Genomic DNA, 27,751 nt, shown 5'->3' on the forward strand with positions numbered 1-27,751 from the left:
AATAAGGAGTCACATGAAAAATGAAATAATTCAAATAAAAGGTAAACACTACCAGAGCTACGGTCGAAAAGATGATAATAAAGGATATTTCAGTAATACAATACTGGTATACAAATACATTCACTACAACCAATCACACTTCCCAGAAATACTCGCTGGAGGAGACATTTAAGGAGAACATGATTTATCCAGCTTGCGTCTACTCTACAAAGTGAACAAAGTTAAATGTGTTGTGACACTTAAAGTGTGGATGCAAATACCAGTACCAGAACAAGCACGTCATTATTTGTGCGTGGCTCTTCATTGGTGGAAACTTTCTGAACTCCTGATAAAGATTTGTAGATGAAGCTGGTGGTGACAGCAAAGTGAATGTACTGGTTGAGAGGTGATTCCCTTTAAGATGTGACGACACAGACCATTAACAGACAAACAGTTCAAACGATGACTTTCACATCATTTATCTTTTGTCTTTATTTATTTCCAAAATCTTGAGTCATTGTTTGGACACCCCTGTTTAAGCATTTTTACTAAAGCAGCAGTTATGATGAGAATAAAGCAATGCTTACAATACTTGCGTTTTCATTTTTATTTATCTTTGTACATTAGGATCACAGAAGTCCTAGAAGCAGCTGATGAAGAGCTGAAAATCTCTGCTGCTGTAAACAGTATGAAAGACTACACCAAACTCACAGGTCAGTTGAAGACATGGGTAGGATTGTTAAGAAATACATTTACAGTAGTTCAAGGCATCACACTTAAATATGGTGTTTAATGTCATGATTTTAACTCAATACTTGACCTGAGAAGAATTTAAACCAGTTTCATTTAAAGAATAAAGTCCAAATAAAAATGTTCTCCTTCCATCAGATCACATCTTTGAGAAGATCTTGTACTCAAAAGATGAAAACCTGGAAAAGGTCCAAACAAAACTTCTGGACATTGTCGAGAGACGCCTGCCAAAGTTTGTGGCAGAAGCTAGACTGCCAGAAACTGAAAATCAAGACAAAAAGGCATTGAAGGTAACTGAGAAAGACTGTACAATGAATTAATAGATGCAGACTCACTTTGGGCCAGACAAATAATCAAAAGGCATTCATGAAATTCATACTTTTATTTTATTGTATATTGTAGAATTTGTGACATTAAGCTAAGCCAGTAGTGCACAATTTGATGACAGAGAATTACCAAAAAGCATCTTGTGCTCATCCTCTATTCGCCGTCAAGTTGCACAGACACGGAGACGACACAAGGCTGTCTTATCAAAACCCCACTGCACGGAGATATTTGTTCTCCAGGCTAAAAACTGTAGTTTCTTTTTTATTATTTTGCATCACGAGCATCACCAAACAATATTCCTAAAACAACTATTTCTTCAAACGCTTCATTCTTCGAACACTCCCCGTCTGCAAGTAATCAAACAAATTGTCCCACCCCAAACTCATGTCATTGGTCAATGTTGTGTCAGGTTGGACGGGTCACTCCAATTGCTCTGTTTGCTTTAGTGCCACAGACACAGTTTTATATTTCTCTCTGCAAGTGAAGCTGGGATAGGAGAAAGTATTTTAACTTGTAAAAATGTTACACACTTCAGCTCTAAGCAGCCTTAAAATAGATCAATACATAAAATAGTTTAATCATTTAAAGCATAAATGAGAAATATCATTCCTGTTTTGTTGGACTTTGTTTCTGAATTCATAACTTTCTCAAATCCCCCAGAAAACACTTCAGGATAACTGGATGACAGCAATACACAACTGGAAAGAAGTGAACCCAGACTCGTCTCTGAATCACAAGGATTTTTTGGTTCATGTACGTTATCAAAAACTAAATATATGCATCTTTTAATCTCTACAATTAAAGTTAATGTAGTTTTGGTCATTTCCTCTCACCAGGTGGTTTACCTGGATTATGGCATGAAGGGTAAAAACTTCAAAGACAACGTCTATTTTTACACCAAGAGGAACCCCATGAGGGCCACCAAGATTCAGCCGTATCAGGTACTCTCCTACCTCTTATCATTCAGCACTTCAGAAATGTACAAATATTTTAGAATGACAAATAATAGGCAAAGAAACTGCTTAAAGAGGTCCCACCATGCATATTTTGGGGTTATTTTGAAGTCCACTTATGTTAATCAACTGTTTTGCTTAGTTGGCTATTTTGCACCCTCTCTTTGATCCTTAGAAGTTAACAGGATGTTTTTTATTTTTCCCCTCATTCTTTAAAGAAACGCTCCCTTCACATGTGAAATGAGCATCTGTGCTGCTCTCTTGCTCAAGTGTCTGTCTGATTTCTGTTGTTCTCGCAGGTATCCAGTATACTTCCAGACAAGTTTTCTCAAGTGCTTGTCAGAATTTACTATGAAAAATCTAGGAACCAGGATGCGGCACAGGCGGTGGCTGAAGCACAGGCACAGGATGAAGCACAGGCGGTGGCTGAAGCACAGGCACAGGATGAGGCACAGGCGGTGGCTGAAGCACAGGCGGTGGCTGAAGCACAGGCACAGGATGAGGCACAGGCGGTGGCTGAAGCACAGGCACAGGATGAGGCACAGGCGGTGGCTGAAGCACAGGTGGTGGCTGAAGCACAGGCACAGGATGAGGCACAGGCGGTGGCTGAAGCACAGGTGGTGGCTGAAGCACAGGCACAGGATGAGGCACAGGCGGTGGCTGAAGCACAGGCGGTGGCTGAAGCACAGGCACAGGATGAGGCACAGGCGGTGGCTGAAGCACAGGCGGTGGCTGAAGCACAGGCACAGGATGAGGCACAGGCGGTGGCTGAAGCACAGGCGGTGGCTGAAGCACAGGCACAGGATGAGGCACAGGCGGTGGCTGAAGCACAGGTGGTGGCTGAAGCACAGGCAAAGGATGCGGCACAGGCGGTGGCTGAAGCACAGGCGGTGGCTGAAGCACAGGCACAGGATGCGGCACAGGAAAAGGAGATATTGAAGAAAGCCAAGAAGTGCTTTCGTCAGTGGAGCAAAGTCAAATTTGGACTCCCTCCCCTGGTGTGTAGTGTCATTTTAGATGTGATATCAATGCTTTATGGCTGAATTGTGTGTGTGTGTGTAAATGATTACATTTATTCTATTTGTTTTATTCAGATCATTTTCTATGAGGATGAGAACTTTCAGGGTGAGATTTACAGGACTGGCAAAGACTGTTCAGATTTGCCAACCTCCCTGCAACGCTGTAATTCCATTCGTGTGGAGGGTGGTGGGATCTGGGTGCTGTATGAAAATCCAAACTTCTCGGGCTGCGAGTATGTTCTGACTCAAGGAAAGTACCCATCCTGGAAGGGCCCCAAGAACTTTGGTTCCTGCAAGATCTTCTTTGTAAGTTTCACAGTCTATAACCCCTCTGTTTATTCCTCAACCAATCTCCTACAGAATACACAGACAGTGTGTTGAGCATCTACATTATTACTGTAATGGACTGTAAAAGTCTTCCTTGCCACCTTTTTTATTATTAATTTTAATCAAAACAACTTTCCATTATTATTTATTTTCACACAAAAAAAACAATTCAATCTTGACACTTGCTTGATACAAACTTTATGAGCAGAAAAGTGATTTTTGTAAAGGTGTGTCTTTAGCCCGTTGTATCCTGCCTAACCGATCGTTTCCCTTCAAACTCGTCATCTTTAATGTTGTGCAGCAGGAAGTTCATTCACTTGCTTTGGCGACACATTCAGGTAGAAACACGTAATTCTTGACTTGTTCTGACTCAAAGTATTTTTCACGCTGTACGTCACTCAGACCCGCTGGTAAAACGAGCGCAATGACTCATCCAATCAGAGACGCTTGTGCTCCATCACTCTACGTGTTGATTGGCTGATTTTTAGCGGCAACACGTTCAGTAGCAAACTTTATTCTTAGCGTTCACAATCTCCGGAGAAATCGCAGATTTAATTTCAGAGGAAAAAGAGACTTCTTGTTCAAATGCCGCCAAAAACACTCTTTAAAATACTTTCGTGCTCAGAAAGAAAAGATTGTGATGGCTGTCATCGCTGGACTGATTCAGTGAAGAATGAGAGGAGACGATCAGAACATCGAGTTCAAGTAAAGGTTTGAAAACAACATATTAACATTAATCTGTGTCATGGATACTAGGCCACAGCGGTCGCTCGCATGTCATCGTTTCTGGTTGGTCTGAATTGACTGCTGAAGGATGACGTTATACGGTGTCATGTGAATACGCAACTGTTCGTTGTAAAACATCTCTGGAATATAAAACTGGCATCTTGGGAATCTTGAGTTTGTTACAGAGGGATTCTCAGAAACAGGCCTTAGATGTGTTTGGTCAGAGCTGGAAAAAAGATTCACGTTCAAAACCAGCAACCTGAAACCATTGACAGAATTAGGCAACTTAAAAATGACCATGACTTGTATTGAACCCAGAATATTCCTTAACGAGAAAATGGCTTAATGCACTGAATTTCACCTGCAAATGTTCCCACATCCCCATATCTATATGTATAATAATAATAATAATTATAATTTAATTATTGACTTAACAAATAGCTTATAAGAACTATTTTGAAGTAACAAATTATTGATTTTCTCCATTACATAAGCACACATAACTTTGTATCATGACTTTAAACGGACAGTTCAGCCAAAACTTCTCATCATTTCTTCACCCTCATGCCATCCCAGATGTTTATGACTTTCTTTCTTCAACAGAATACAAACTGATTTTTAGAAGAATATTTCAGCTCTGTAGGTACATACAATGCAAGTGAATGGTGACCAGAATTACAAAAAGGAGATCAAAACTGCATACAAGTAATCTATCAGACTCCAGTGGTTTAATCAATGTCTTCTGAAGTGATCCAGTTGGTTTTGGGTGAGAACAGAACAAAATATAACTCCTATTTCACTGTACATCTTGACATTCATGATTTCAAGCTCAATTAAACTTCCTAGTGCTCGACACATACATACACGCTATAGGAAGTGTAATCGAGCTTGTCAAGAAATAGGAGTTATATTTCAGTCTGTTCAGTTATATCCAAGACCAACTGCATCACTTCTAAAGACATTGATTAAACCACTGGAGTCCTGTGGATTAGTATTTTTACTGACTATGAGCTTTACATTTACATTTATTACATCAAAACACCTGCATTCTGTTGTGCTGCATCTAGCTTTTTTTAAAAACACCATAACATGTTCACCGTGAACAGCCCCCCAAGTCTGCATATATTCTGCATATTTCAAAACAATCTTTCCTTTATCATCCCCTTTCTCTCTCCTTCAAGCATAAGATCGAGCTCTACAAACAAGAGAATTTTGCAGGCGAGCCGCATGTGACCTCAGTGGACTGTCGTTCTTTGCCTGACCATTTCAGTACAAGTGAGGTCCGCTCCTGTAAGGTGCTCAGAGGTGTTTGGAAGCTGTATGAGGAAACCGACTATGAGGGTGAACACTACCAACTGGAGGAGGGGGAGTATCCAAACCATCAGGAGTGGGGTGCCGACTGCCCCACTGTCCGGTCTCTCAAACTAGCACAAGATTCTGACCAATAATAAATCCATCCTTCAATTCTCATAGTTCACTTTTGGGCAAACTCTTCTTATTATTCACCCACACTCTTAATTAGTGCACAGGAGCTTATTTTGTGTTTTTGTGTGATAAACCACATTTTGTTTGAAAAAGTTGTATATCAGGATGAAACCCTGAAAGGCAAAAGTAGAAATCTTATGAAAGAGATGTTGATGACAAGCAGTAATTAAATAAATATAATGTGATACGGTTTACAGGAAAAGAAATCAAATCTAAATTAAAATAGTCACAAGCATCTTTACTCTGTAACTTAAAGTGCAGTTTGCCACGGCTTTAGTGCCGTCTGATATTACGGTTTTAGATTGGACTTAATATTGTAGATTTTAATTCAGATTTTTGCTAGTTGGGTAAAACGAGTGATTTACATTATTGTAAGAGGTTTGTTTTGTTTTTCATTATAATTATTCTGTGTATTTCACAAAAGTTGGTGTTGGATGGTGTAAATTGCTAATGATCAGTTAAATGTTTCTATAAAGGTTGATTATCAGTACTCGATGATGAAGGTTGTGTTATGCTATAAAGGGTTTGTTTTTGATTGATAAATAAGAGTGATTATACAAGGGTTTTCTTTATACAACATATATTCAGTATATATTTGGTGAAAAGTCCATTAGAGATTGATTTACAGTTATTTGGAGTAATGTGTCTACATTATAATCATTAACCTTTTCTGGGAATACAGGGATTCAATTATATTAAGTTTTGCTTTTCAATGTATCTATAATCTGACACGATTGTAAAATTGTTGCAGCATGTCGACATTAATACACTTGATCTATTTTATAATAAAGTGCTTCTTTCATCTGTATCTTTGTTAGTTCTTCACATTTGCATCTTAAACATAAATGCCACATACAAATCCATTTAATCCAGTTATATTTGTGACTGAAGGTTGAAGGGTCTAAAGCATTCTCGATGTCTTTTACACAGAGTTGTCAAGTATAAGTGAAAATAAACTTTCATGTGAACATTAAACATCACTTTACCTCTCTGAAAGATGATGTCTGTGTCAAAACACCATAAAAAAGGAAGTAAAACCTGTCAGACTCACACAACTACCACATCTGGTACATATCATGTTTAAAAAGGTCTATTATTGATTTATTAATTAGATTAATAATCAAACTCACAGCACAGACAAACATCACTTGTCAAATACAGTAATGGAGAAAAACAGACCGTAATGAAGCAGTTAAAGAAAAATGTTTGTAATATAAATAGTTTAAAAGAAACATTTCACAAGAACAGTTTTGAAAATGGTGCACACGATACATGCTGATGCATAAGACTACAATAATGCACTAACATGACTTAATACTAAAGTTTATATGACCACAGATGAATGTTTTTATATATACGTGATATTTTATACTTTTGTATGTTTGCATGAGTTGGAGAAGGCATATGTGTGGTTTGGGAACAGAATGGATTTAGATCTTAAGAGGGTTTTCATTTACTTTTGACCCAATTACAGTTCCACTACAAAACACGTTAATGTGTGATTCCAACAAATGCATGTACAAGTACACATGCTACATCCCTATAGCGAATGAACGGTAATATCACCTGATTGAGTGACTGGTAAAACTGAATAACTAGTCACTTGTTTAGTGAACATAAAACCCACTTCGTCCCAGTGAAATAAAAAAACATAAAATAGGCAACACCTGTGTAAGACCATTTTATATTTGCAGATTGCCCAAGCCCATTGGATTTATTTGCACAAAGCTTGCAGTCAGAATAACACATTTAAAGTTACAATGACATGTTTGGCACAACTTTTAAAAAGCTAGCTCAATCCTGACGTGCCATCAGTTAGGAGTGGGCATGTCTGATAACTGTAAAAGACACTCACCCCAGTACACAAACAAACAGAAACAATGATGACATTACACCGGTCTTTAATTCTGTAGACTAATAGGATATTCACCTACGGGTATCTAAATAAAAATAATTTTAATGTACATATATTTGCTCATCTCTAATAAAGGCAGTTCTGCAAAGCGGTGTTTAGTGTTGTTTTGGCAGCATATGCTGCATAATATATTTAGTCTGAAGTTCTCCATCACTCATTTCTACTCCTCAGTTTCAGTCCCTCTGATAGCAACATTTATTCAAACCTCTAATGTCAGCGATTATGCCCATCAGTCTTGTCTTCGTGACACACCCTCATATTTGAATTACACTTCCTGGTAATCTGATCCAGTCGGTCCAGTCTCTAGATCTATAAAAGCAGTTCAACAGATTCATTGTTATCATTATTGTTGGCAATCTCACTTGAAAAAGATGACTGAAGATCCTGAAAACCTACAGGAAATTCTTGTTTGAAAAAGTGAAGGTAAGAGAATAATGTATTTAAACAAGCCTTAAACAAATCTTGTGCTTGTGAGAATTACTTGCTGTTGTGACTTGAGAATATAGTACTTCTGTCAACTACACCTATCGGTTCAGCTAATAATATAATTCATGACTACATGCCAAATATCTAGTTGAACTCAAACATGTCTCGTTAGTTCTTGGTGACAGGCTACAAGATTTATAAAACAAGAGACGGATCAAAGTCGACCAGTTCAACCGATGTTAGAACTGTGGCACTAAAAGAAGGAAAGAAGAAGTGTCTTTCCTAATGTAATGAATCAAGCTTTGAATATGACATCATGTCACTGTTAGAGAGCTCAAGGTTTGTAATACACATCATTACAAATGCTCCCTGTAATATGCCTCCTCCTCTGCCTCAGGCCGGGGACCCCAGCATGAGGTACCCCCCCCCCCCCTTTCAGAGGCTACCCATTTGGCACTTTTCCCCACCTCTCTAGGGTTGTGGAGGGGGAAGATGGGAGGGGGAAAAAGAGGAGAGAGAAAGGGCAAAGCAGAAATGAAATAATCACCATCAACCTTGACAGACAAGGTTTAAGTAATTTATATTAAGAGTTTATGTTGACTCAATATTTGAAAATATGTATTTACAGAAAGTCACACAGTTTGACTGACTGTATCAAATCCTTTCTAAAGGTCCAGAAGAACCACCTGATGTCCAATCATCAGTCATTAACATCCTTATCTAGTCTGGTGAATAAAGTAAACAAGAGTTTGTGGAGTAATGCATGAACTTTACAAAGGGAAACATGAAGGTAAGATCAACCCTTAACATCTGATTTCCATTCGGAGCAAAAGCTCAATATTCACATGCACACGTGTTGTAATAATGTGAAAAACATAAACAAATACTGCTGCTATTGCAATTTAAATGCAGTTCATTATTCAAATGGTCTAATGAAGATCAAGATTAAGTAGTTAAAACACTAATATTAAACAACTGTTCCTATGAAAGATATTTATAATAAGGAATTGTAAAAACACAGAAATTATTTACAGTACATAAGAGGTTATTTGTAGTTGTTTGCAAAGTACTAAATATGTGCATACATCTGGGTTTTGTTTCATGTGTAAATTCACTGAATATTGAGCAAAAACAGAACAATAAAAATTAATCAAGCACATAACTCTTATACACCCATTGACTGTACAGTTTATGTATTTGATCAATGTAGCATCTTCATTTTATATTTATACTCATAAATCATCAATCTACATAATTCATATAATTTGTCCTCTTTCTAGTTTTAGAAAATTCATCTCACGTTATTTGACCAAATTTAAAGTTGGTTGTAAATTAAACTCAATTATGATTTTAAAATCAAAGAATTGTCTTTTATATCCTGCAGATTTTCAATGACCCCATTCATGGTTCAATTGAGCTTCATCCTCTGCTGGTGAAGATTATTGATACTCCTCAATTTCAGAGACTCCGTCATATTAAACAACTGGGAGCAGGATACTGGGTCTATCCTGGAGCATCACATAATCGCTTTGAACACTCCATTGGGTAAGTGGTGGACCGATATTTCGCAGAGGCTGATACATTTTCCCATTTGGCCGATTTGTTTCTTGATGGTGCTGAGAATCGGCTGTTTGCATGTGAAGTGACTGAGACATGTAAACGACCAGTCACGGTTTGTTTTGTTGTTACGTGTCATCGTGTTACTACAATAATAGACCGGTGTGCAACACGGTCTCATTTTAATGTTCCGCATATCAGACAGACGCGTTTGAGCTCATAATGTTAACGTGCTCGTCTGTTTCATCCTCCCTCTCTCTCCTCAACAGTTCCCTGTAACTTTAACAATAATCGTTTCACTCCAGTTTAATTACCACTGATCAATCAAGTAAATCATTTCAAGTCGAGGCCTAAATGTGATTTAAAGAGGTGTTGTTTGTGTGTTTGAAAGGGTGGCGTATTTAGCAGGATGTCTGTTAAGAAGTCTACAAGAGAAGCAGCCAGAGCTCAATATTACTCCTCAAGACAATCTGTGTGTCCAAATTGCTGGTTTGTGCCATGATTTAGGTGTGTTCATTGATCATATATGTGCATTATATTGTATGATGTCTATTTGAGGCACAAGAACTTCTGTCTGAATTAAAATATCTTTTAAAAAGAAGATTTTTTTTCTTCAATAAATAAATGGGTGTAATTGAGTGTGTACTCAAGCAAACATTGAGGTTGTTTCATAGTTTACAAAGTTCAGTTGTTTCTGTGTTTTTTCTCTTGAAGGTCATGGTCCATTCTCTCATTTGTTTGATATCCTGTTTATCCCTGAAGTCCGGATGTCAGGTGAGTCACATTGCTCATTACATTTGTTTAAATAAAAAACCCAAGAACAAAGATTCAGCACGCCATGCAAATATCGCCCTCTTGAGGTCATTTTAGAAATTACATTTCTATTTATTTTCTATTAACTGACCGATGTATCTGGTTTAAAGTACAATAATATACAGAATTACACTTGATCAAGAGTAGTCTTTATTATTATTTTTAATAACGTTATTAATTGCTTGAGATTAAGTCCAGTGAAGCGGTCAGTAATGTGTGTTTGTGACTTCAGTTCAAATGTATAATTGAGTCAGTAGTTTTACAATCATTTATAAATCTGGTCTTCTTCACTAATTCAGGTTTCTCTTTGTTAGGTACCCAGTGGAAGGTAAGCATGAACCCTCTCCAGTACAAACATACTTGATTAAAATATTACTTTTGAAGGGTTTCCTGTCGAAGTCCTCGAGACACAACAATGTGACACAAACAACAGTCAAATTTAAAGCAGAAAAATACTAATAAATACCTAAATATTAAATGTAACCAATATTAAAGCAGAAGCCAGCAAAAGGTTTGTGTTGGATGCAGTAACTTAAGTAAAACCAACCAGAAACAATGACATGCGAGCGACCGCTGTGGCCTAGTATCCATGACACAGATTAATGTTAATATGTTGTTTTCAAACCTTTACTTGAACTCGATGTTCTGATCGTCTCCTCTCATTCTTCACTGAATCAGTCCAGCGATGACAGCCATCACAATCTTTTCTTTCTGAGCACGAAATATTTGAAAGAGTGTTTTTGGCGGCATTTGAGTCTCTTTTTCCTCTGAAATTAAATCTGCGATTTCCCCTGAGATTGTGAATTTTTTTTTTTTTTATTGAAGTTTAACAAAACAAATAATAAGAACATACAAAAACGTCATTAATACAGAATACAGCATATTAAACAAACAAAGAGCCAGGGGGAGAATCAAATAAATACATTAAAGATAGAACATAACATGATGGTTTTAGCAGCCTTCTTATTTTTAGAGTCATAAATGGATTTAAGGTACTGTTGTGTCTCCACACAATTTAAGCAATGTATCGGGACAAATCTTTCCAAAAAGTGCTGGTGTAGGGACATTGCCAGAACAGGTGTACCATTGTTTCTGGGCACACACCACATAAAGAGCAGTTAACACATATGTCAAGTTTAAACCTAAGGAGATATTGCTTAGCAGGATAATATCTATGTAACATTTTAAAGGAGATTTCTCTTACTTTATTCGTAAGCAGGTATTTGTACGGTAAATTCCATATATATCCCCAATTCAAGTTGTCAAAAAAATTAGACCAATAGGGAACAACATTGGGGGAGCAGATGACATCACTCTGGAATAAAGAACGAATATTACGATTATTATTCCTTGAAGTAGTTCCGAAACAAATATCACCAACCGAGGTCAATCTAGGATCCAAAATAGGTAGGCAATCTGGTTTTCCAGTCCCGTTTAAGAGAGTTAAAATACCAGATGGGATGGCATCCATGACAATTGCAAATTCTCTTGGGGTGATTGGAATGCCAAAAGTGTGAAAGAATTCAGAATAATTCAATAATGAACCGTTATCGTTCAACAGATGAGAAACAAGGAGTATGTTATTATTAAACCAATTGTTATAAAATAATGATTTATTTTTGAATTTAATAAGCAGATTATTCCAGATGAAGCACCTATGTGGGGAGAAATTATGTTTGTAGATTAAAGACCATGCTAAGAGCATTTGTTTATGGAATTCAGATAAAATTAACGGAATCTTTTCTATTTTATAATCACATAAAAGTAAAAATTCTAGACCACCAACCTTAGAGAAAATATACTTGGGTATAAAATTCCAAGTTTTTTTAGAAAATGTTTAATCCAGTTGATCTTAAAAGTATTATTGAGGGTTGTAAAATCCAGAAAGGTTAGACCACCACGTTCAAATATGTTCATAATAACAGATTTTTTCACATAATGCGTCTTGTTTTTCCAAATAAAATTGAATAGCAAGTTATCAATAGATTTACACAGCTTTTTGTTGACAAACAAATGGATAGCTGCATAAGTAAGACGGGATAAACCTTCTGCCTTTGTCAACAGCACTCGTCCTTTCAAAGATAAATCCCTCTGCAGCCATTGATTTAGCTTCTTCTTTGTCTTATCACTAATTCAATTAAAATTTTCAGAACATCTTTCCTCCTCATTTTTCATAATAATAATCCCAAGATAAGTGACCTTATCTTTGATAGGTATGTTACAGACCTGGGAGGTATCGCTTTCTTTTATGGAAAAAAGTTCACACTTATTCAGATTTAAGCATAGTCCAGAAGCTGCGGAAAATAATTCAATTGTTTTGATAGCAATTGGCACTTGACTGGCATTTTTTAAAAATAAAGTAGTATGCATTTGGCAGACGCTTTTATCCAAAGCGACTTACAGTGCAATTATTACAGGGACAATCCCCCCCGAGCAACCTGGAGTTAAGTGCCTTGCTCAAGGACACAATGGTGGTGACTGTGGGGTTAGAACCTGTGACCTTCTGATTAACAGCCATGTGCTTTAGCCACTACGCCACCACCTAATTTCTTGATTACATAAAATAAGTTGATTACATAAAATGAATAGGTAAGGGGAGGCAGGGCAGCCTTGTCGGATGCCTCTTTGCAGCTCAAATCTTGGCGAGGTACCATTTTTTATTCTGATGGAGCTATTGCCTTTACAGTACATTGTTCTGACAGCTTTACAAAAAAAATCACCAAACCCAAATTTGTCAATAGTTTGAAATATAAAGTTATGTTCTACTGTGTCAAAGGCTTTATAGAAGTCCAAAAAAAAAGATAAAACTATCATCAGGACATAAAAAAGAATAATCAATTATATCTAAGACAAGTTTAATATTGTTTGATATGTGCCTTTTTCTCATGAATCCTGATTGGAATTCATCAATGATAGGGTCTAAAACCTTTTTAAGCGTTTTGCAATTATTGAGGCAAAGATTTTGTAATCAGTGTTAAGTAATGAAATAGGTCGCCAATTATCTATAAACAGTGGATCCTTTTTAGGTTTGGGGATTAAGCGTAATTAAGCCTTGGGTCAGCTGAAGGGGTAGAGAACATTTATCAACACTTTCTAATATTACTTCAAGCAGAAAGGGAGCCAGATCTTGTGTAAAAGCCTGATAAAACTCTGCAGAGAGGCCATCCACTCCAGGAGATTTGTTAGTTTTACAATGTTCAATCGCGAAAGTAATTTCCTGCAATGTTATAAGGTCATCACATAGTTTCCTATGATCTTGAGAGATTGGAGTGACGCTAAGAGAGTTCAAGAATGTAGTGGAAGATTGATGGCAAAATTTGGATTTGTATAAATTTCTAAAAAAGTCCGCACAGAAAACCGCTATACTCCTCGGATTATCAGTAACAGTATCGTTAATATTAAGTTGCTGGATTAAATTAAATTTCCCATGATATTTTTCTAATGCGAAAAAATAGGCAGAGTTCTGCTTCCCTTCTTCAATCCATCTTTTTCTTGATCTTATAAAGGCACCTTTTGCTTTGTTGGAGTAAATTTCATTTAATTTAATTTGTTCCGAAATTAAAGATAGACGTTCCTCTTCTGATATTTCTGCAGGGTCCTTCTGATATAAGGAAATTATTTTAGAGACCACTCTTTCTTCTTCCAATTTACGATTTTTGGATAAGATACTACCATAATTCCTCAAATATTGGCCAGTTTTAAATTTCATAAGTTCCCAATTGGTACCAAAATCATCCTCGGACTTCGCTTTATTCCAAAATTTTAATATAATATTTGTAATGTCTGATTTTACCTCATCGCTTTGAAGAAGCTGAGCTGTTTAGTTTCCAGTAAGCATTCCTACATCTTGTGGAGGGGCAGAGTGCAAGGGATAAAAATGGAGACTGCATTATGATCTGTTAATGGGGTTGTGATAATATTAACAGAAATATTAGCAATATTCAAGTGATCAGAAACTAACCAATAGTCCAAACGAGAACGCCTGGTGGCACTACTATTACTCCAAGTAAATGCATTTATGTTAGGATTGTTAAATCTCCATACATCTACCAAGTTAAACTTTTGCATAAATAACGTTAAATTACAATTTACTGCAGTGGGAACACGAGGAGGCCAGCAGTCATTACGATGATCCAGAATCATGTTAAAATCTCCCCCTATACCTGAATTTGGAAATTTACTAAGGGTATTTAGTATAAGCTTCTCTAAATTTTCAAGCAATATGTCGTTCTCATGGTTAGAGTTATAGCCATATATGTTAATAACTAACAAAGTAAAGTTTCCAATGGTTAAAACTTGAAAAATAAAATGACCTGAAGTATCACTGATAGATAGGTGAATAGTCCCAGGAAAATTATATTTTAAGGTCGCAACACCTGCAGAATGTTCAGACCCATGAGCCTGCCACAGGTCATTCCCCCATTGGGATCTCCATAATCTTCCATCATTCGGAACTGAGTGCGACTCTTGAATGAAACAGAAATCAGATTTGTGCTGCTTAACAAACAAAAATAACGCCTTACGCTTAACAATATTCCTTAACCCCCTGGCATTGAGAGTAGTGATAGACAAAGACGTATTAACAACAACAGAAAGAACAATGTAAAAAATTAAATACGGATGAAATTAAACTTGAACCTTACTATGAATGTATGGAGCTGCACCAATTCACATAAATAGAAGGTGCATAGCGAAACTTAGTGAAACATTGAAAATAAAGGAAATACCTAGATTTTCAAACGACAACTTAGCACAAAACAGTTATCAACAATAAAAAGACATAAAATGATAGCCTATAAAACATTAAAAATAATTGAACAAAATGTACTAGAATCTATCATGTAAACATATTCAGAAAAGTGTAAATAAAGTGCACAATAATCCTTATAAACAAGAACAAAGAGTATAAATAAGTAAAAGGATTAAAGAAAATAGTGTTTCTCAGAGCAAATAAAAGGACAAATCCAAAGCGAAGGATAAGCTTTAGGATAAGCTAGTTTGACTCGACTTAAGGCACATATTGACAGGAATGATGTTTACCACTTTCAGGTATCTGGAAACAGTTCAACCCCATTGGCAAAGGCTCGACCACCCACGAAGTAAGCAGCTTTCCCTTGTTCTCGCGCTTTAGACACAAGTGACCACAACTGCAGTCTTCGCTCTCTGATTTGTGGGGATAGATCTTCAGCAAAATGTAGCTTGTTGTTTTGAAGGAAAGAGGACTTCTTTGCAGCCTTCCAGACAGCGTCGCAGTAAATACGAGCACCAAACTGTAGAATTATCCCTCGAGGCTTGGTGGCATCTTTCTTTAATTGGCCAAGACGGTGCACTGAATCTAAAACATCAGGGAGTTTGGCTTTGTGATCCGGCAAAGTGGCCTGACAGATACGAATAACCTCTTGGCGAACATTCTGATCTTTGTTTTCCGCCAAACCATAGAGACGCAGGTTCCACCGTCGCGAATAGTTTTCCAGCTCAGTAATTCAATGTTCCAAAAGGTTCGTCTTTTTCTCCACCACGTTGACTCGGTCATCAATTTGGGTCACTTTACCTTTCACTTCACGGATCTCGGCGTAGGCAAAATCAACAGTCTTCTTTAACCCCTCAATCTTCAGTGTATTGTTGGAAATCATTTCCTCCACACTCTTTTCCAGAAAGTCAATTCTTGTGTTGAAGATGACTGAGAAAATATTAAAAACTGCTAAATATTAGATCATCAAATTACTAAAATAATAAAAAAAACTTTAGACATTGCACGCAATGATCTCACGGCAAACAGGTGTATAGAAAAGTGGCAGTTTTTGTTGCTATTTGGTGTTTTGTGAGAAAATCAAATCAAAAGTGTTTTTTACCCCAAAGAACATTTTCCCTTCTGTCAGTCACTCGATGTTGTGTCGATGTAGTGACACTAGGGGTCGCTCTTGGAGCCCAAACAAAAGGCCAATGAGAATTATATATATAATATAATATAATATAGGCAGCTTTATTGAAATAGTCCATGTCTTTATCCCTTCTGTTAGTTGAGATGTACTCTGAACATGCACCTTTCATCTGAAGTTGTACAGCGGCTCTTGTAACACACCAGAAGGAATATGGGGCTGTGCAGACGAGCACAAGGGAAGAAAATCAGCAGACTGAGACAAAAACAATATAGTGCACAATAGGTGCAAATGTTTTGCTCTGAAGGTCACATTATAGCAAGAGTGGGATTTCATAAAGACCTTTTTCATAAACTTGCATTTGTGATTGCATCAAAAATCGAACCATTAATTATTTCCAAAGTTATCCCACATGAAACAACAAAATTCCTGTATACAAAACTCCTTAGTCTATACATTATCTTTAAATTGATGGCTGTATAAACCGTTATTTACATAACTATTATACAGTACATGATTTATAATATGTGTGATCTGTAAAGCATCTGTGAACATATGTGTGTTACTTTAAGCACGAAATGGCGTCGATTCAGATGTTTCAGCACATGGTTGATCAGAATGGACTGAAAGAGGTGATGGGAAACTATGGATTGAATCCAGATGAGGATCTTCCCTTTATTGAGGAATTAATTCAGGGTGTGGATAGTTCAGCTGGAGAGGTACACAGTTCTGGGACCGTCCATTGCAACCAATTTCCACCAGATTGTGCAGTTTAAAATGAGTTGTTGAAAGTTGTTTCTACATTATTTTCCAGTGGTCAGCGAGAGGCAGACCTGAACATAAATCCTTCTTGTATGAGATTGTGGCAAATAAACGGAACGGCATTGATGTTGACAAATGGGACTATTTTGCCCGGTAATCGTGATATTTGATATATTTTATAATAATTATGAATTATTATAGACTGTATACATACAACTTGTGTGACACTTGCCAGAATACGAGGATTGAAGATAAATGAGTAAATTAGTTGTTTTTCCATCTCCTTATTTTATAGAGACTGTCATCACCTTGGCATCGGCAACAGCTTTGACCATCAACGCCTGTTGAAATTTGCACGCAGTGTGTGAAGTGGAAACAGGAGAGAAGAAATCTCATTCTATCTGCTTCAGGGACAAGGTACTTTACATGAAACATTTCATCTTTTTTGCTCATTACAGGACTCAGAGGGAATCTGCAGACATGATTTTCATTGAAATCTGTAGAATTATGTGGAATGGATTTAAACATGAGAAAATGTCTTAAAATGTGCCGTACTAGACTCTTATTGGAAGCTGAAAGCAAAATAGATTTAGCTAAAATATTTTAGAAGGTTTACAGTTTCTTAAACATTAGCTGTAGATCATTAATATTAAACCTCATTTCAGTTTGTTCTGTCTTTCTCTAACAGGAGGCAGATAATGTTTACTGACATGTTTCAGCACTAGATACACTTTGCATCGCCAGGCTGCACCAGCACAAGACTATCAGCATTATTGAAATCATGTGAGTTATGTTTACAGTATGTGTGATGTGTCATTGTTCTGACGAGACTGTTCCTGGAGATATAGTGAAGCACTTTTCATTTGTCACAATACTGTAAGTCATGAAATAAATATTTGTATATAATTCTGCTTTAAAAGTTAACATGTGCTGGTTCCTCTTTGCATTTTAGGATCAAAGAATCTTTTCTACAAGCCAATGAACACCTCCACATCTCAGCAGCCATAGAAAACATGGTGGAATACACTAAACTCACAGGTCAGCGGAAATATTTACATTTAACTCTTAATAATGCTCGAGAACACACATGCAAGGTCATCATGGTTCCAGTAAATTAGAGGACATTTATCAGGTTTTAATTAAAAAGAAAATACATGTAAATCTAATTAGACTCTCATATTTCTATTAGATCACTTATTTGAGAAGATCTTGTACTCCACTGACGACAACCTGAAAGATGCTCGAATGATTCTTGAGGACATTGTCAATAGACGCCTGCCAAAGATTGTTGGAGAAGCCAGACTGACAGAAGCTGAACATAAAGACATCTCAAAGGTTGGACTGAGACATTCTGACATTGTATCATTAAAACAGATATCTGTCTTTCAGATGGATCAATGAACACATTTATAGTTGTATTGAAATGTTGTTTGGCAGATACTTTCTTATTAAAGAAAAGTGATATTGTGGCAACCCCACCAGTAATGTTCAATAGTTTGTACAAAAAGACAGATTTGAAAAATAAGATATCTTTCACCCTCACATCATCAGTTTTTACTTGTATCTAAAGCTGATTATAGACTGACTTCTGACTCTCAAATCCTCCAGAAAACACTGAAGGATAATTGGATGACAGCTGTGGAGAAATGGTCTAAAAATACACTGGATTTCGTGGTTGCTGTATGTTATTTAAAACATTTGTTTGCAGCTTGATCTTAACATTTTAGCTTTGCTGGTTGAGTTGCGATAGCATTTGAAATCTCTGCTTATCCAGGTCGTCAATATGGATCATGGCATGAAGGGTAAAAATCCCATTGACAACGTCTATTTCTACAGCAAGAGGGATCCGACCAAAGCCTTCAAGATTAGGAAATATCAGGTATCCATGGCAAACAATTCAGATTAAATAAATTATAAGTACTGTACACATAAATATGTCTCTAGAAAAGGACGCCTCTTGTCCATATAAACATGCAAATAGTCCATATCGGGCCATATTGTCAGACACCTCTTGTACTGACAGGTGTCCAGTTTCCTGCCGGTGAAGTTTTATGAAAAGCTTGTGAGAGTGTACTATCGAGGTACAGAGAAACGGGAACTAGAAGAAGCTCAGCAGTGCTTTGAGAATTGGTGCAAAGACAATTTTGGAGTTCTGCCTGAAGAGGGAAAATGTTCTGAGGCTACATACCAAAGCAAGGATTAACAACTGAGGTATCACCTACTCTTCAAATAAAGAAAAATGCAGTTACATATAGTATGTTTAAGTGTATTTAGCAAAGTGTACAAATTCAGTTTTTAATCATCTTCCAGACAATAACCCCGTAAGAGCATTCCAGATCCAGATTAGCAACATTTTGAGAGAGATGCTGAAGACATGAAAGAGATCATGGAAGAACAATCAAAGGACTTCTTCAGCTGCAGGGCATTTGAATCTCAAGTGGACTAAAACAAAAGAAGTTATGAGTTTACACTGTAACTGTATTTATTCTGTGATGGATTTCAGCTGTAGTCACTGCTGTGATAAATATGCCAATGAAGTCTTTTATTCTTGCATTTTAGTGTTCTTATAATAATAATACATACAGCAAAAATCAATAGAAACAAATTGTTATTCTATGCAGGAATGTCCTGAGACTCCTGACTTGGAGAAAATTGTATTTGCAATGTACTTTTATACAATTTGCAATCGCAGCTTTTCTCAGTTGCTAACACACTAAAATGTAAATCTAATGGCCCAAATTACCAAACCATTACGTCCATTCTCAAAAGACTAAAGCAGAGATGACAGTTCAAAAGGATTTATTTACAAAAAATGACAGTCAAGGAAAGGCGCTTCCAGTGCCGGAAGTAGATGGCAGATCAAAAGAGCCTCTAAGGGCTATTGAAGAGTGTGTTAGTAAGAAGAGTGTGTGCATTGATGTAGTCTGCAGCAATCTGAAGAGAGTCTGTTAAAGCTGGTGTGGTACAAAGCAAAGCCCAGACGATTCTCCCAAGACACTGGGAAATACAGAGGAATCCTCCTCCTCATGAACTGGGCACCGAACTAGTGAGAGTGACAGCAAGCGGGCAGGTAACCGCACCTCTACAGACAGGCAACCATCTGTTCAAAATATGGAAAACTGAATAAAATTGGAGGGATGTGCCCAGCAAGAGGGTTGAAACCCAATAGACTAAAACTAACTTTATAAGTACATAACTGTATTTACAGTATTAGGCTTATTCGTTCTCTGCATTGTACTCTGCACAAAGACAATAACGTTTAAGCTACTGTAATCGAATTGTGAGAACACATCTTTAAACGCATACCTCAGGTCTTTAGTGACCCAGGAACACATTCTACCCCCATACCTCATGCATTTGAAGTTGTTCCCACACCTCTTTAGGATTCCTCAATCTCTCTTTTATGTAAAAAATAAAATGAATAAAAAATGATAGTGGTTAAGTACCAAATGTGTATAGGGTCATTAGAGACCCAAGGTAAGGAGGAGTGCATGTTGTTTCACAGCACTTCACTTTTTCCACATTTTGTGATGTTACAGCCTCATTCCTTATTCGATTAAATTCATTATTTTCCTAAAAATTCTACAAACAATACCCCATAATGACAACGTGAAAGAAGTTTGTTTGAAATCTTTGCAAATGTATTAAAAATAAAAAATGAAACTAAGATTCTCTCATCATTTTCTCACCCTCATGACATCCCAGATGTGTGTGAGACTTTCTTAAGCAGAATTCAAATGAAGATTTTTAGAGGAATATTTCAGCTGTGTTGGTTCATACAATGCAAGTGAATGGTGATCTTAAACTTTTAAGCACATAAAGACAGCATAAAGTAATCCATAAGACTCCAGTGGTTTAATCCAAGTCTTCAGAAAGGATATGATAGATGAGGTTGAGAAACAGATCAATATTTAAGCCTTTTATTTTTTATTTTTTTACTATAAATTCTTCTCATTAGGTGGCAAAATGCACAAATAATGTGAATCACCAAAAACAAAAGAAATAATATGTGAAAGTGGAGATTTATAGTAAAAAGGACTTAAATATTGATCTGTTTCTCACCCACACCTATTATATCACTTCTGAAGACATGGATTAAACCACTGGAGTTTTATGGATTACTTTTATGCTGCCTTTATGTGCTTTTTGGAGCTTCAAATTGATAGCACCCCATCACTTGTATTTTATGAACCAACAGAGCTGAGGTATTCTTCTATTCTTTTGTGCTCAGTAGATGAAAAAAGTCATAAACATCTGAGATGACAGGTGAGTAAATGATGAGAGAATCTTCATTTTTGGGTGAACTGTCCCTTTAAATTAGAATAATTTTGTGAATTTTATCCTTCTAAAATTGAAATTTTAGCATGTTTTTTATGTGTCATTTTAACCAAAAGATCGAACTATGCTCTCAGGACAGAGATATTTTTCATAATATTAAGTTGTCATGTAGATTTTACACATTTTGGGATTTTCTAATTAAAATACTTTTTAGCCAAAATAACGTTTGCTGTTACTTGAACAAAATTTTGTTTTTAAATTTAGCAGAAAATCCTTTACAATCCAAATGATTATTATTAAGCAAACAATAGGTAAAATACCAGCAAACACAGTATGTTCTGATGACATCACCAGTATACAACGTTATCATGATGTTTTGGTAAAGTTCTATTTTTTAGAATCTACAAATTTAATTTGTTTCAAATTGCAATTTTTTAATTAATGCCATGTTTGGTATATTTGTGTATGACCAGTCTTCTGTCTGAGGTAAAATCTGTTAAATATACTGTATATACTTCCCTTGTAGCTATTTTAATTTGGCCACTTAATATGATCAACTTCACAATAATCACTTTCAAATGTAATAAACTTAAACTACTCAAAGCTTGATCCATGATGCATGCACCGCAGAGAGATGAATAGACTTTAAAACTTTCTGGATGTCAATCATGCACTCCACCTCATAACATTTCACCAAATATGACCCGTTACTGATTCACATTTACTGAGAAACAGCTTAAGATTTAATTGGTTTATTTACTACTAGAATCAACTTTAGTTATCCTGTTCACTTTTATGTTCTTTCACACTTCTATAACTATATTTCCTCCCAGGTTTATTGGTCCTTTTGTTATTATAGTCTGATGTGACCCCTGACCACATTGTGCTCCCAGTTGGATCTGGGAGTCTTAAAGAGTCTTACTGAAACCAGAGTTTGGTATTATGTGTGTGAAGTGAGGGATTTGTTTCATTGTAATTCTTTTATTTATTTTACAACAAAAGCACACTAACACAGCTGTAAATTAATTCACATACTGTATTTACTAACCCTCCCTTATAGTGCAAAGGTTTCAGGATGTTGAGGATGTAGTATTATACTGAAGAAGAATGAATATATATTTTCTGTTATTTTATCAAGTTCTATTCTTATATGAGATACATCTGGAAGATTATTAGTGAAGCTATCTTTAGTACTCAAAAGAATAGTTCTACCTGAATGATAGCGTGGTGTAGATTGAGATGAGGTAATGATCCGAGATGTCATCACTTTGCGGTAGAATTTCTATATAATCAACATCAACTCCATATGACAGAATTAAATCTAGCGTATGATTATGGCGATGAGTTGGTCCTGTTACAGTTTGTCTGACTCCAAGAGAGTTGAGAATATCGAGAAATGCTAATCCCAATGTGTTATTTTCATTATCTATGTGAATGTTGAAGTCACCAACAATTAAAGCTCTGTCTACAGTAACTACAAGATCTGATAAAAAATGTGCAAATTCACCAAGGAAGTCAGAATACGGCCCAGGTGATCTATACACAATAGCAAGGGCAAAAGACGACAGAGTTTATTTATTTATATCTGACGTCACATTAAGCATTATTAGTTCAAAAGTCTTACATTTATATCCTGTCCTCTGAATAACACCAAAAACTTCACTGTAAATTGTAGCAACACCTCCTCCTCGACCCTTCAGACGAGGCTCATGTTTATAACAATAACCTGGGGGAGTAGAAGCCAGGTTTCAGTCAAACAGAGCGCATCCAAACCATGATCTGTAATATTTTAATTTACAATTAGTGCTTTGGTAGAAAGAGTTCTAATGTTTAGTAGCCCGATCTTTATATGAAGTTTATCTTTAATTTACATTTATGCATTTGGCAGACGCTTTTATCCAAAGCGACTTACAGTGCACATATTACAGGGACAATCCCCCCCGGAGCAACCTGGAGTTAAGTGACTTGCTCAAGGACACAATGGTGGTGGCTGTGGGGATCAAACCAGCGACCTTCTGATTACCAGATTACCAGATATGTGCTTTAGACCACTACACCACCACCACTCCAATTTGTTTGTTTTGTTCAAGTTTGACCTTAATCAAATTATTTCTAAATTACTTAGTGAGAGTTTTGTGTTTGGTAATTCGGGGAACAGACACATTCAGTGACACTAATCTACTATAAACCTCATCACCACGATGAGCATATTACAGTGTCTGGCATAATTTTTGCAAGTTCACACACCTCTTTAACGTTATCTCTAGTGATCTCCGACTGGCTGAAGCAGGACATCGATTAGTGCCGACATGAATAACAATTTTAGAAAATCTACGTAAATTTGATCTGATGTCAGACTCTCTGGCACCCGAAATACATTTAAAAATGGTGGCTTAAGTCTCTATTTCCACATTACTTACAACAGAATCGCCAATAACAAGGGCTTTTTCAAAATTATTCTCAGTGGGTGCAACACTGAGTGGGGAGAATTGAGTGGAAACCCTAACAGGAACGGGAGAGTGGTGTTGCTTTGCTGAGCAAGTATTCTGCCACTAGTTCTGCATTTTCAAAGTTAGGGCCAGATAAGCTTAATAAAAGTCCCAAAATCATAACCTGGGAATTGCACAGAAACCTATTGAGTTCAGGAAAAAAAAATCACCATTGGAAGTTATGTCCAGTCAAGCAGCCAGAAAAGTGAGTCTGTGCAACTTTTCCTTTGTGGACTGAAGAGCATCTAAACTTTGAATAGATTCCTATAGAATATAGGCAGCTTTGCAATATCCAGTTTTGTGAGGGCCAAAAAAAGTAAAAATGTATACATTTTTAACTCCGGCATATGCTTTAAAATGGTGCAGGTTAGCGCTCTCCAATTGAAGTCCATTGGCACTTTTAAAAATCTCTGTATGAACTTCAACCGAAACGTTGCCGTTCTACTTGCCGTTCAATCCATGACCACCTTCATCTTTTGGAAGATATTACACACTCTGAGGTATCCAATGCAGATGATCCCAAAACAAAATCTACAAAGATAACAATTTCAGCCAGCAACTTTACAGGAGGGTCAATGTATGCCAACTTGTGCCACAGAGATGATGCTACTAAATTATTCACAATCAAAGTATGCCTCTTATATGACATACTTGGAACTAACCACTTCCATTTACTTAAGTGTCCTTTAACTTTTTTTATTTAACCTTTATTTAACCAAGAATCCCTTGAGATTTAATCTCTTTTTCGAGGGAGACCTGGCCAAGAAAGCACACTGAACATGGTACAAAATTGAAAAGATCAATACAACAGACATAAGACAAAAATAGGACACAATAATGAAAACAATGGACTACAATTACAGAATCCAACTTATACATAGCAATTGCACTCTTTAGTCATACACTTATTTTATCAAAGATTTGAATTCACCCAAGGTAACAAGGTGATTTATATGTAATGTGTTCTGGAGGGAATTCCATGACCAAGGTGCAAAATAAGAAAACGCTGTTTTACCCAAATTAGAGCAAATCCTGGGTACCCTGTAGAGTAGCCATCTAGAGGAGCGAGAATCATAACAGCTTTTGATAAGTGACAAAAGATTGCACAAATAAGGAGGGAGTTTTCCCTGTATGGCTTTATAAATAAAAAAAATACCAGTGATGCTGTCTCCTTAAGCTTAATGAAGGCCATGAGACCAAATGTCGACCTTGTCAACTAGACCTTCCCTGTTTTTCTGTACAGTAACCTCATCTCCTAATAACACGTCTAAATATTTAAAACCACCAACATTCCATTTTAAACCACTTGGAAGATTAGGTTTAACTTTTTCCCATTTTCCAAAACACAGAGTTTCACTTTTCGCCCAGTTTATGTTAGCAGATGATAAAAAATTTAACTATTTTATAAGTCTTATTAAATTGTCAATATCACCCTGACTATTAACTAAAACTACTATATCATCAGCATATGCTGATAGATAAAAAAAAAACATTTTCACAATTCAGTATTTTCAGTCCAGTTAACTTTTCTCTGATCTGTAAAAAAGGCTCAATGGCCAATGAGTACAACATACCTGATAGTGCACACCCTTGTCTGACACCCCTTCCTACCTTAAAGGGAGCGCATAAGCCACTGTTTATTTTCAGCATACTCTGTACATCACTATAGAGAACATTTATCTTTTTAATAAAATCTTTACAAAAACCAAATTCTTCTAAAACATTCCATAAAATATGATGTTAAATTCGGCCGAAAGCTTTTTCTTGATCTAAAGAGATCAAAATATAATTAATATTAAACATTTTGGAGACACCTATGATATCACGAATTAGACAGATGTTATCAAAAATGTACCACCCATGTACATAATAGCTTTCATCTAGCTTAATGACATCTTCCATCACTACTGCCAATCTATTTGCTAACACTTTGGAAAGCATTTTGTAATCAGTACATAAGAGTGATACTGGACGGCAATTTTTTATTTCCGTAAGGTCTTTTTTTGGTAGTAGTGAAAGGACCACTCTTCTGCAGCTCGATGGCAGTCGCCCTCCAGGCAAACTTTCATTAAACACCATGAGCAAGTCTTCACCTACTACTTCCTGTAAAGACTTATAAAAGTTTACAGAAAGACCACCCGCACCTGGCGCTTTCCCTGATTCCATGCCTTGAAGTGCTATGGACAGCTCAGTTAAGCTTAAAGCTCCACTGATCTTTGCATTGGCTCCTTTCGATACCTTAGGCAGGTTTCCAAAGAAACCTCCATCAGTATCATCCTCCAGTTTGAGTTCGCTCTTATACAAATGTTCATAAAAACATTAAACGTTCATGTTCAATCTTTCTAATTTCTTTAGGGTCTGATAATAACATCCCGTCTCAAATTTCAAAGTATTGATAATTCTTTTCTGACCATTTTTCTTTTCCAAATTAAAGAAAAATTTAGTTGCCGCATCCAATTGATCTATATTTTGAAAACGTGACCTGACCAATGCTCCTTGTGTTTTAACACATAGTAGGTCAGTTATCTGATATTTTCTTTTTCCTAATTCTTGAAGTTACACTATTTCAGCCTCTAAATTTTCTAAAGATTTGTTTATCTTCACAGTTACATTTTGAGTAAACTGTTGACAGATCATTTTTATCTGTACCTTCCTGAAATCCCACCACTGTTGTATTGAATCAAATACATTTTTTATTTCTCGAAATGTTTCCCAAAAGCACTTAAAAACAACTTTAAAATGTTTATCTTCCAACAGTGAATTATTAAAGTGCACTTTTTACTTTTACAGAAATCATTAGAAAAGAACATAGAACCATACTATGATCAGAAAAAGTAAAAGGCCCAATTGTGCAGTTACTGAAATTATCAAGTTGATGTTTTAGTACAATCTGTCCAATCTAGCTAATGAAATGACATTATAATGGGTATGAACCCAAGTATACTCTCTCTGCTCCTCACAAAAATTCCTCCAAATGTAGCCCTCCCGCCGGGTAGAGTGTTGTGGCTCACAAAGTATGAGTCTGTCTAAGGGATCTTAAATTTACCCACTACCCCGGTAAAGGCACATTAACCCAGATCTCAGATCTTCACCTGATAGTGTCAGATTTGTGTTTCGATTTATTTATAAGAAATACACTTCTGTGTTTACCTTTAAATTTGAAAATACAAATCCCTCAAAGAAAAAACAAATTAACAAAACAGTTCTTTCCACAGGAAATCACACAAAATTATGACAGGTTAATAAACATGTATTTATTCTTCTCAATACTCTTTGGTTTTTGAAGAACCAAATAATTAAATTCACAAAGTCACAGCAATGAAACCTAAAAATCACTCAAATTTTACCCAGCTGGGATTTTCAGTACACAGAGGGCTCGCTAGTTGGAGCTCTTTGAGGCAAAACCAGTGTACTCACGAATCAGGAAAAATAAGAATTCTAATTGCAGAACAAGATGATAAACAGCATCCGTGAATCAACCCACAACGACATTGAGTAGATCTTGATGAACTCCTCCCTCATCGAACTGGGTAGATGCATCCACAAAAATCCACACAGATCTCCTGATCTCGATGATCTCTCAGTGTTAAAGATAGTAAACACGCACTTGACATGACCTCCCAGCTACATACACCACTGCGATACTTTTACCCAAAATGAATAACCAAAAATAAAACACGGGTGTATTCTTCCGGATTTCAAACGAATTACACAAATTATTACAGCTTAAACTACAACACTGAACTTTATAAAATAAACACGGGAATATTCTTCCGGATTTCACAATCTAAAACTAATAAAACAAATCAACGTGAGGGGGAAAAAACACACAGATTCTCTCACATGAAATTTCCGTGCTAGATCTCCTCCATCTATCTGACTGACGCGAAACTGAAGTGCCCAGTCTCTCACCAAACTCTCTCGCAATAATACTTTTTTTCCCGTGCTGCACACTACAAACTTATGCATGAACGTTTCCAGTTCACACCATACTTTCGCGCAAACTTTCGTCACCGAGCTGCAGCTAAACAAAATGAATCCGCGAACGATGACTGCGGTCAGCTTT

General features: G+C 36.4%; 3 protein-coding genes across 16 annotated transcripts in view; all 3 read left to right on the forward strand.

The window, feature by feature from the left end:
* The window catches only part of LOC127651721 (uncharacterized), a 40,586-nt gene extending 34,123 nt beyond the window's left edge, over positions 1-6,463 (forward strand). Inside the window, exons 25-33 of one of the 14 annotated variants that reach the window (XM_052137699.1) lie at positions 607-692; positions 868-1,019; positions 1,717-1,809; positions 1,893-1,997; positions 2,309-2,626; positions 2,789-2,842; positions 2,897-3,007; positions 3,104-3,334; positions 5,263-6,463. In XM_052137699.1, coding sequence (XP_051993659.1) covers positions 607-692; positions 868-1,019; positions 1,717-1,809; positions 1,893-1,997; positions 2,309-2,626; positions 2,789-2,842; positions 2,897-3,007; positions 3,104-3,334; positions 5,263-5,529 — 1,417 coding nt within the window. In that variant the 3' untranslated portion in view covers positions 5,530-6,463. Of the gene's footprint in view, positions 1-606; positions 693-867; positions 1,020-1,716; positions 1,810-1,892; positions 1,998-2,308; positions 3,008-3,103; positions 3,335-5,262 lie in introns of all 14 variants that reach the window. The other 13 variants (XM_052137701.1, XM_052137689.1, XM_052137692.1 and 10 more) reach the window with 13 other exon arrangements.
* Positions 6,464-7,845: 1,382 nt separating this feature from the next.
* On the forward strand, positions 7,846-17,286 carry LOC127651990 (deoxynucleoside triphosphate triphosphohydrolase SAMHD1-like). Its single transcript, XM_052138055.1, has 9 exons — positions 7,846-7,904; positions 8,579-8,697; positions 9,292-9,452; positions 9,856-9,971; positions 10,179-10,238; positions 10,592-10,605; positions 16,729-16,875; positions 16,971-17,071; positions 17,214-17,286. The coding sequence occupies exons 2-9, from the start codon at positions 8,671-8,673 to the stop codon at positions 17,284-17,286; spliced, it is 699 nt and encodes a 232-aa protein (XP_051994015.1). The 5' UTR covers positions 7,846-7,904; positions 8,579-8,670.
* A 388-nt stretch (positions 17,287-17,674) lies between these two features.
* LOC127651735 (deoxynucleoside triphosphate triphosphohydrolase SAMHD1-like) lies at positions 17,675-20,512 on the forward strand. The gene is made up of 7 exons (XM_052137718.1): positions 17,675-17,701; positions 17,871-17,956; positions 18,108-18,253; positions 18,527-18,598; positions 18,693-18,797; positions 18,942-19,129; positions 19,229-20,512. Coding segments are annotated over exons 1-6 (591 nt in total). The 5' UTR covers positions 17,675-17,699; the 3' UTR covers positions 19,122-19,129; positions 19,229-20,512.
* Positions 20,513-27,751: the final 7,239 nt, after the last annotated feature.

The sequence above is a fragment of the Xyrauchen texanus genome, chromosome 11 (genome assembly GCF_025860055.1).
Source record: "Xyrauchen texanus isolate HMW12.3.18 chromosome 11, RBS_HiC_50CHRs, whole genome shotgun sequence".
NCBI lineage: Eukaryota > Metazoa > Chordata > Actinopteri > Cypriniformes > Catostomidae > Xyrauchen > Xyrauchen texanus.

What these genes read in the sequence shown, in the direction of transcription:
- LOC127651990 (XM_052138055.1), top strand. Translation starts at nt 8,671, where the DNA reads ATGAACTTTACAAAGGGAAACATGAAG. An exon ending in TTACAAAGGGAAACATGAAG is followed by an intron (nt 8,698 to 9,291) that starts GTAAGATCAACC and finishes TATATCCTGCAG; the next exon opens with ATTTTCAATGACCCCATTCA. An exon ending in TGGTTTGTGCCATGATTTAG is followed by an intron (nt 9,972 to 10,178) that starts GTGTGTTCATTG and finishes TTTCTCTTGAAG; the next exon opens with GTCATGGTCCATTCTCTCAT.
- LOC127651735 (XM_052137718.1), top strand. An exon ending in AACATAAAGACATCTCAAAG is followed by an intron (nt 18,254 to 18,526) that starts GTTGGACTGAGA and finishes CAAATCCTCCAG; the next exon opens with AAAACACTGAAGGATAATTG. An exon ending in CACTGGATTTCGTGGTTGCT is followed by an intron (nt 18,599 to 18,692) that starts GTATGTTATTTA and finishes CTGCTTATCCAG; the next exon opens with GTCGTCAATATGGATCATGG.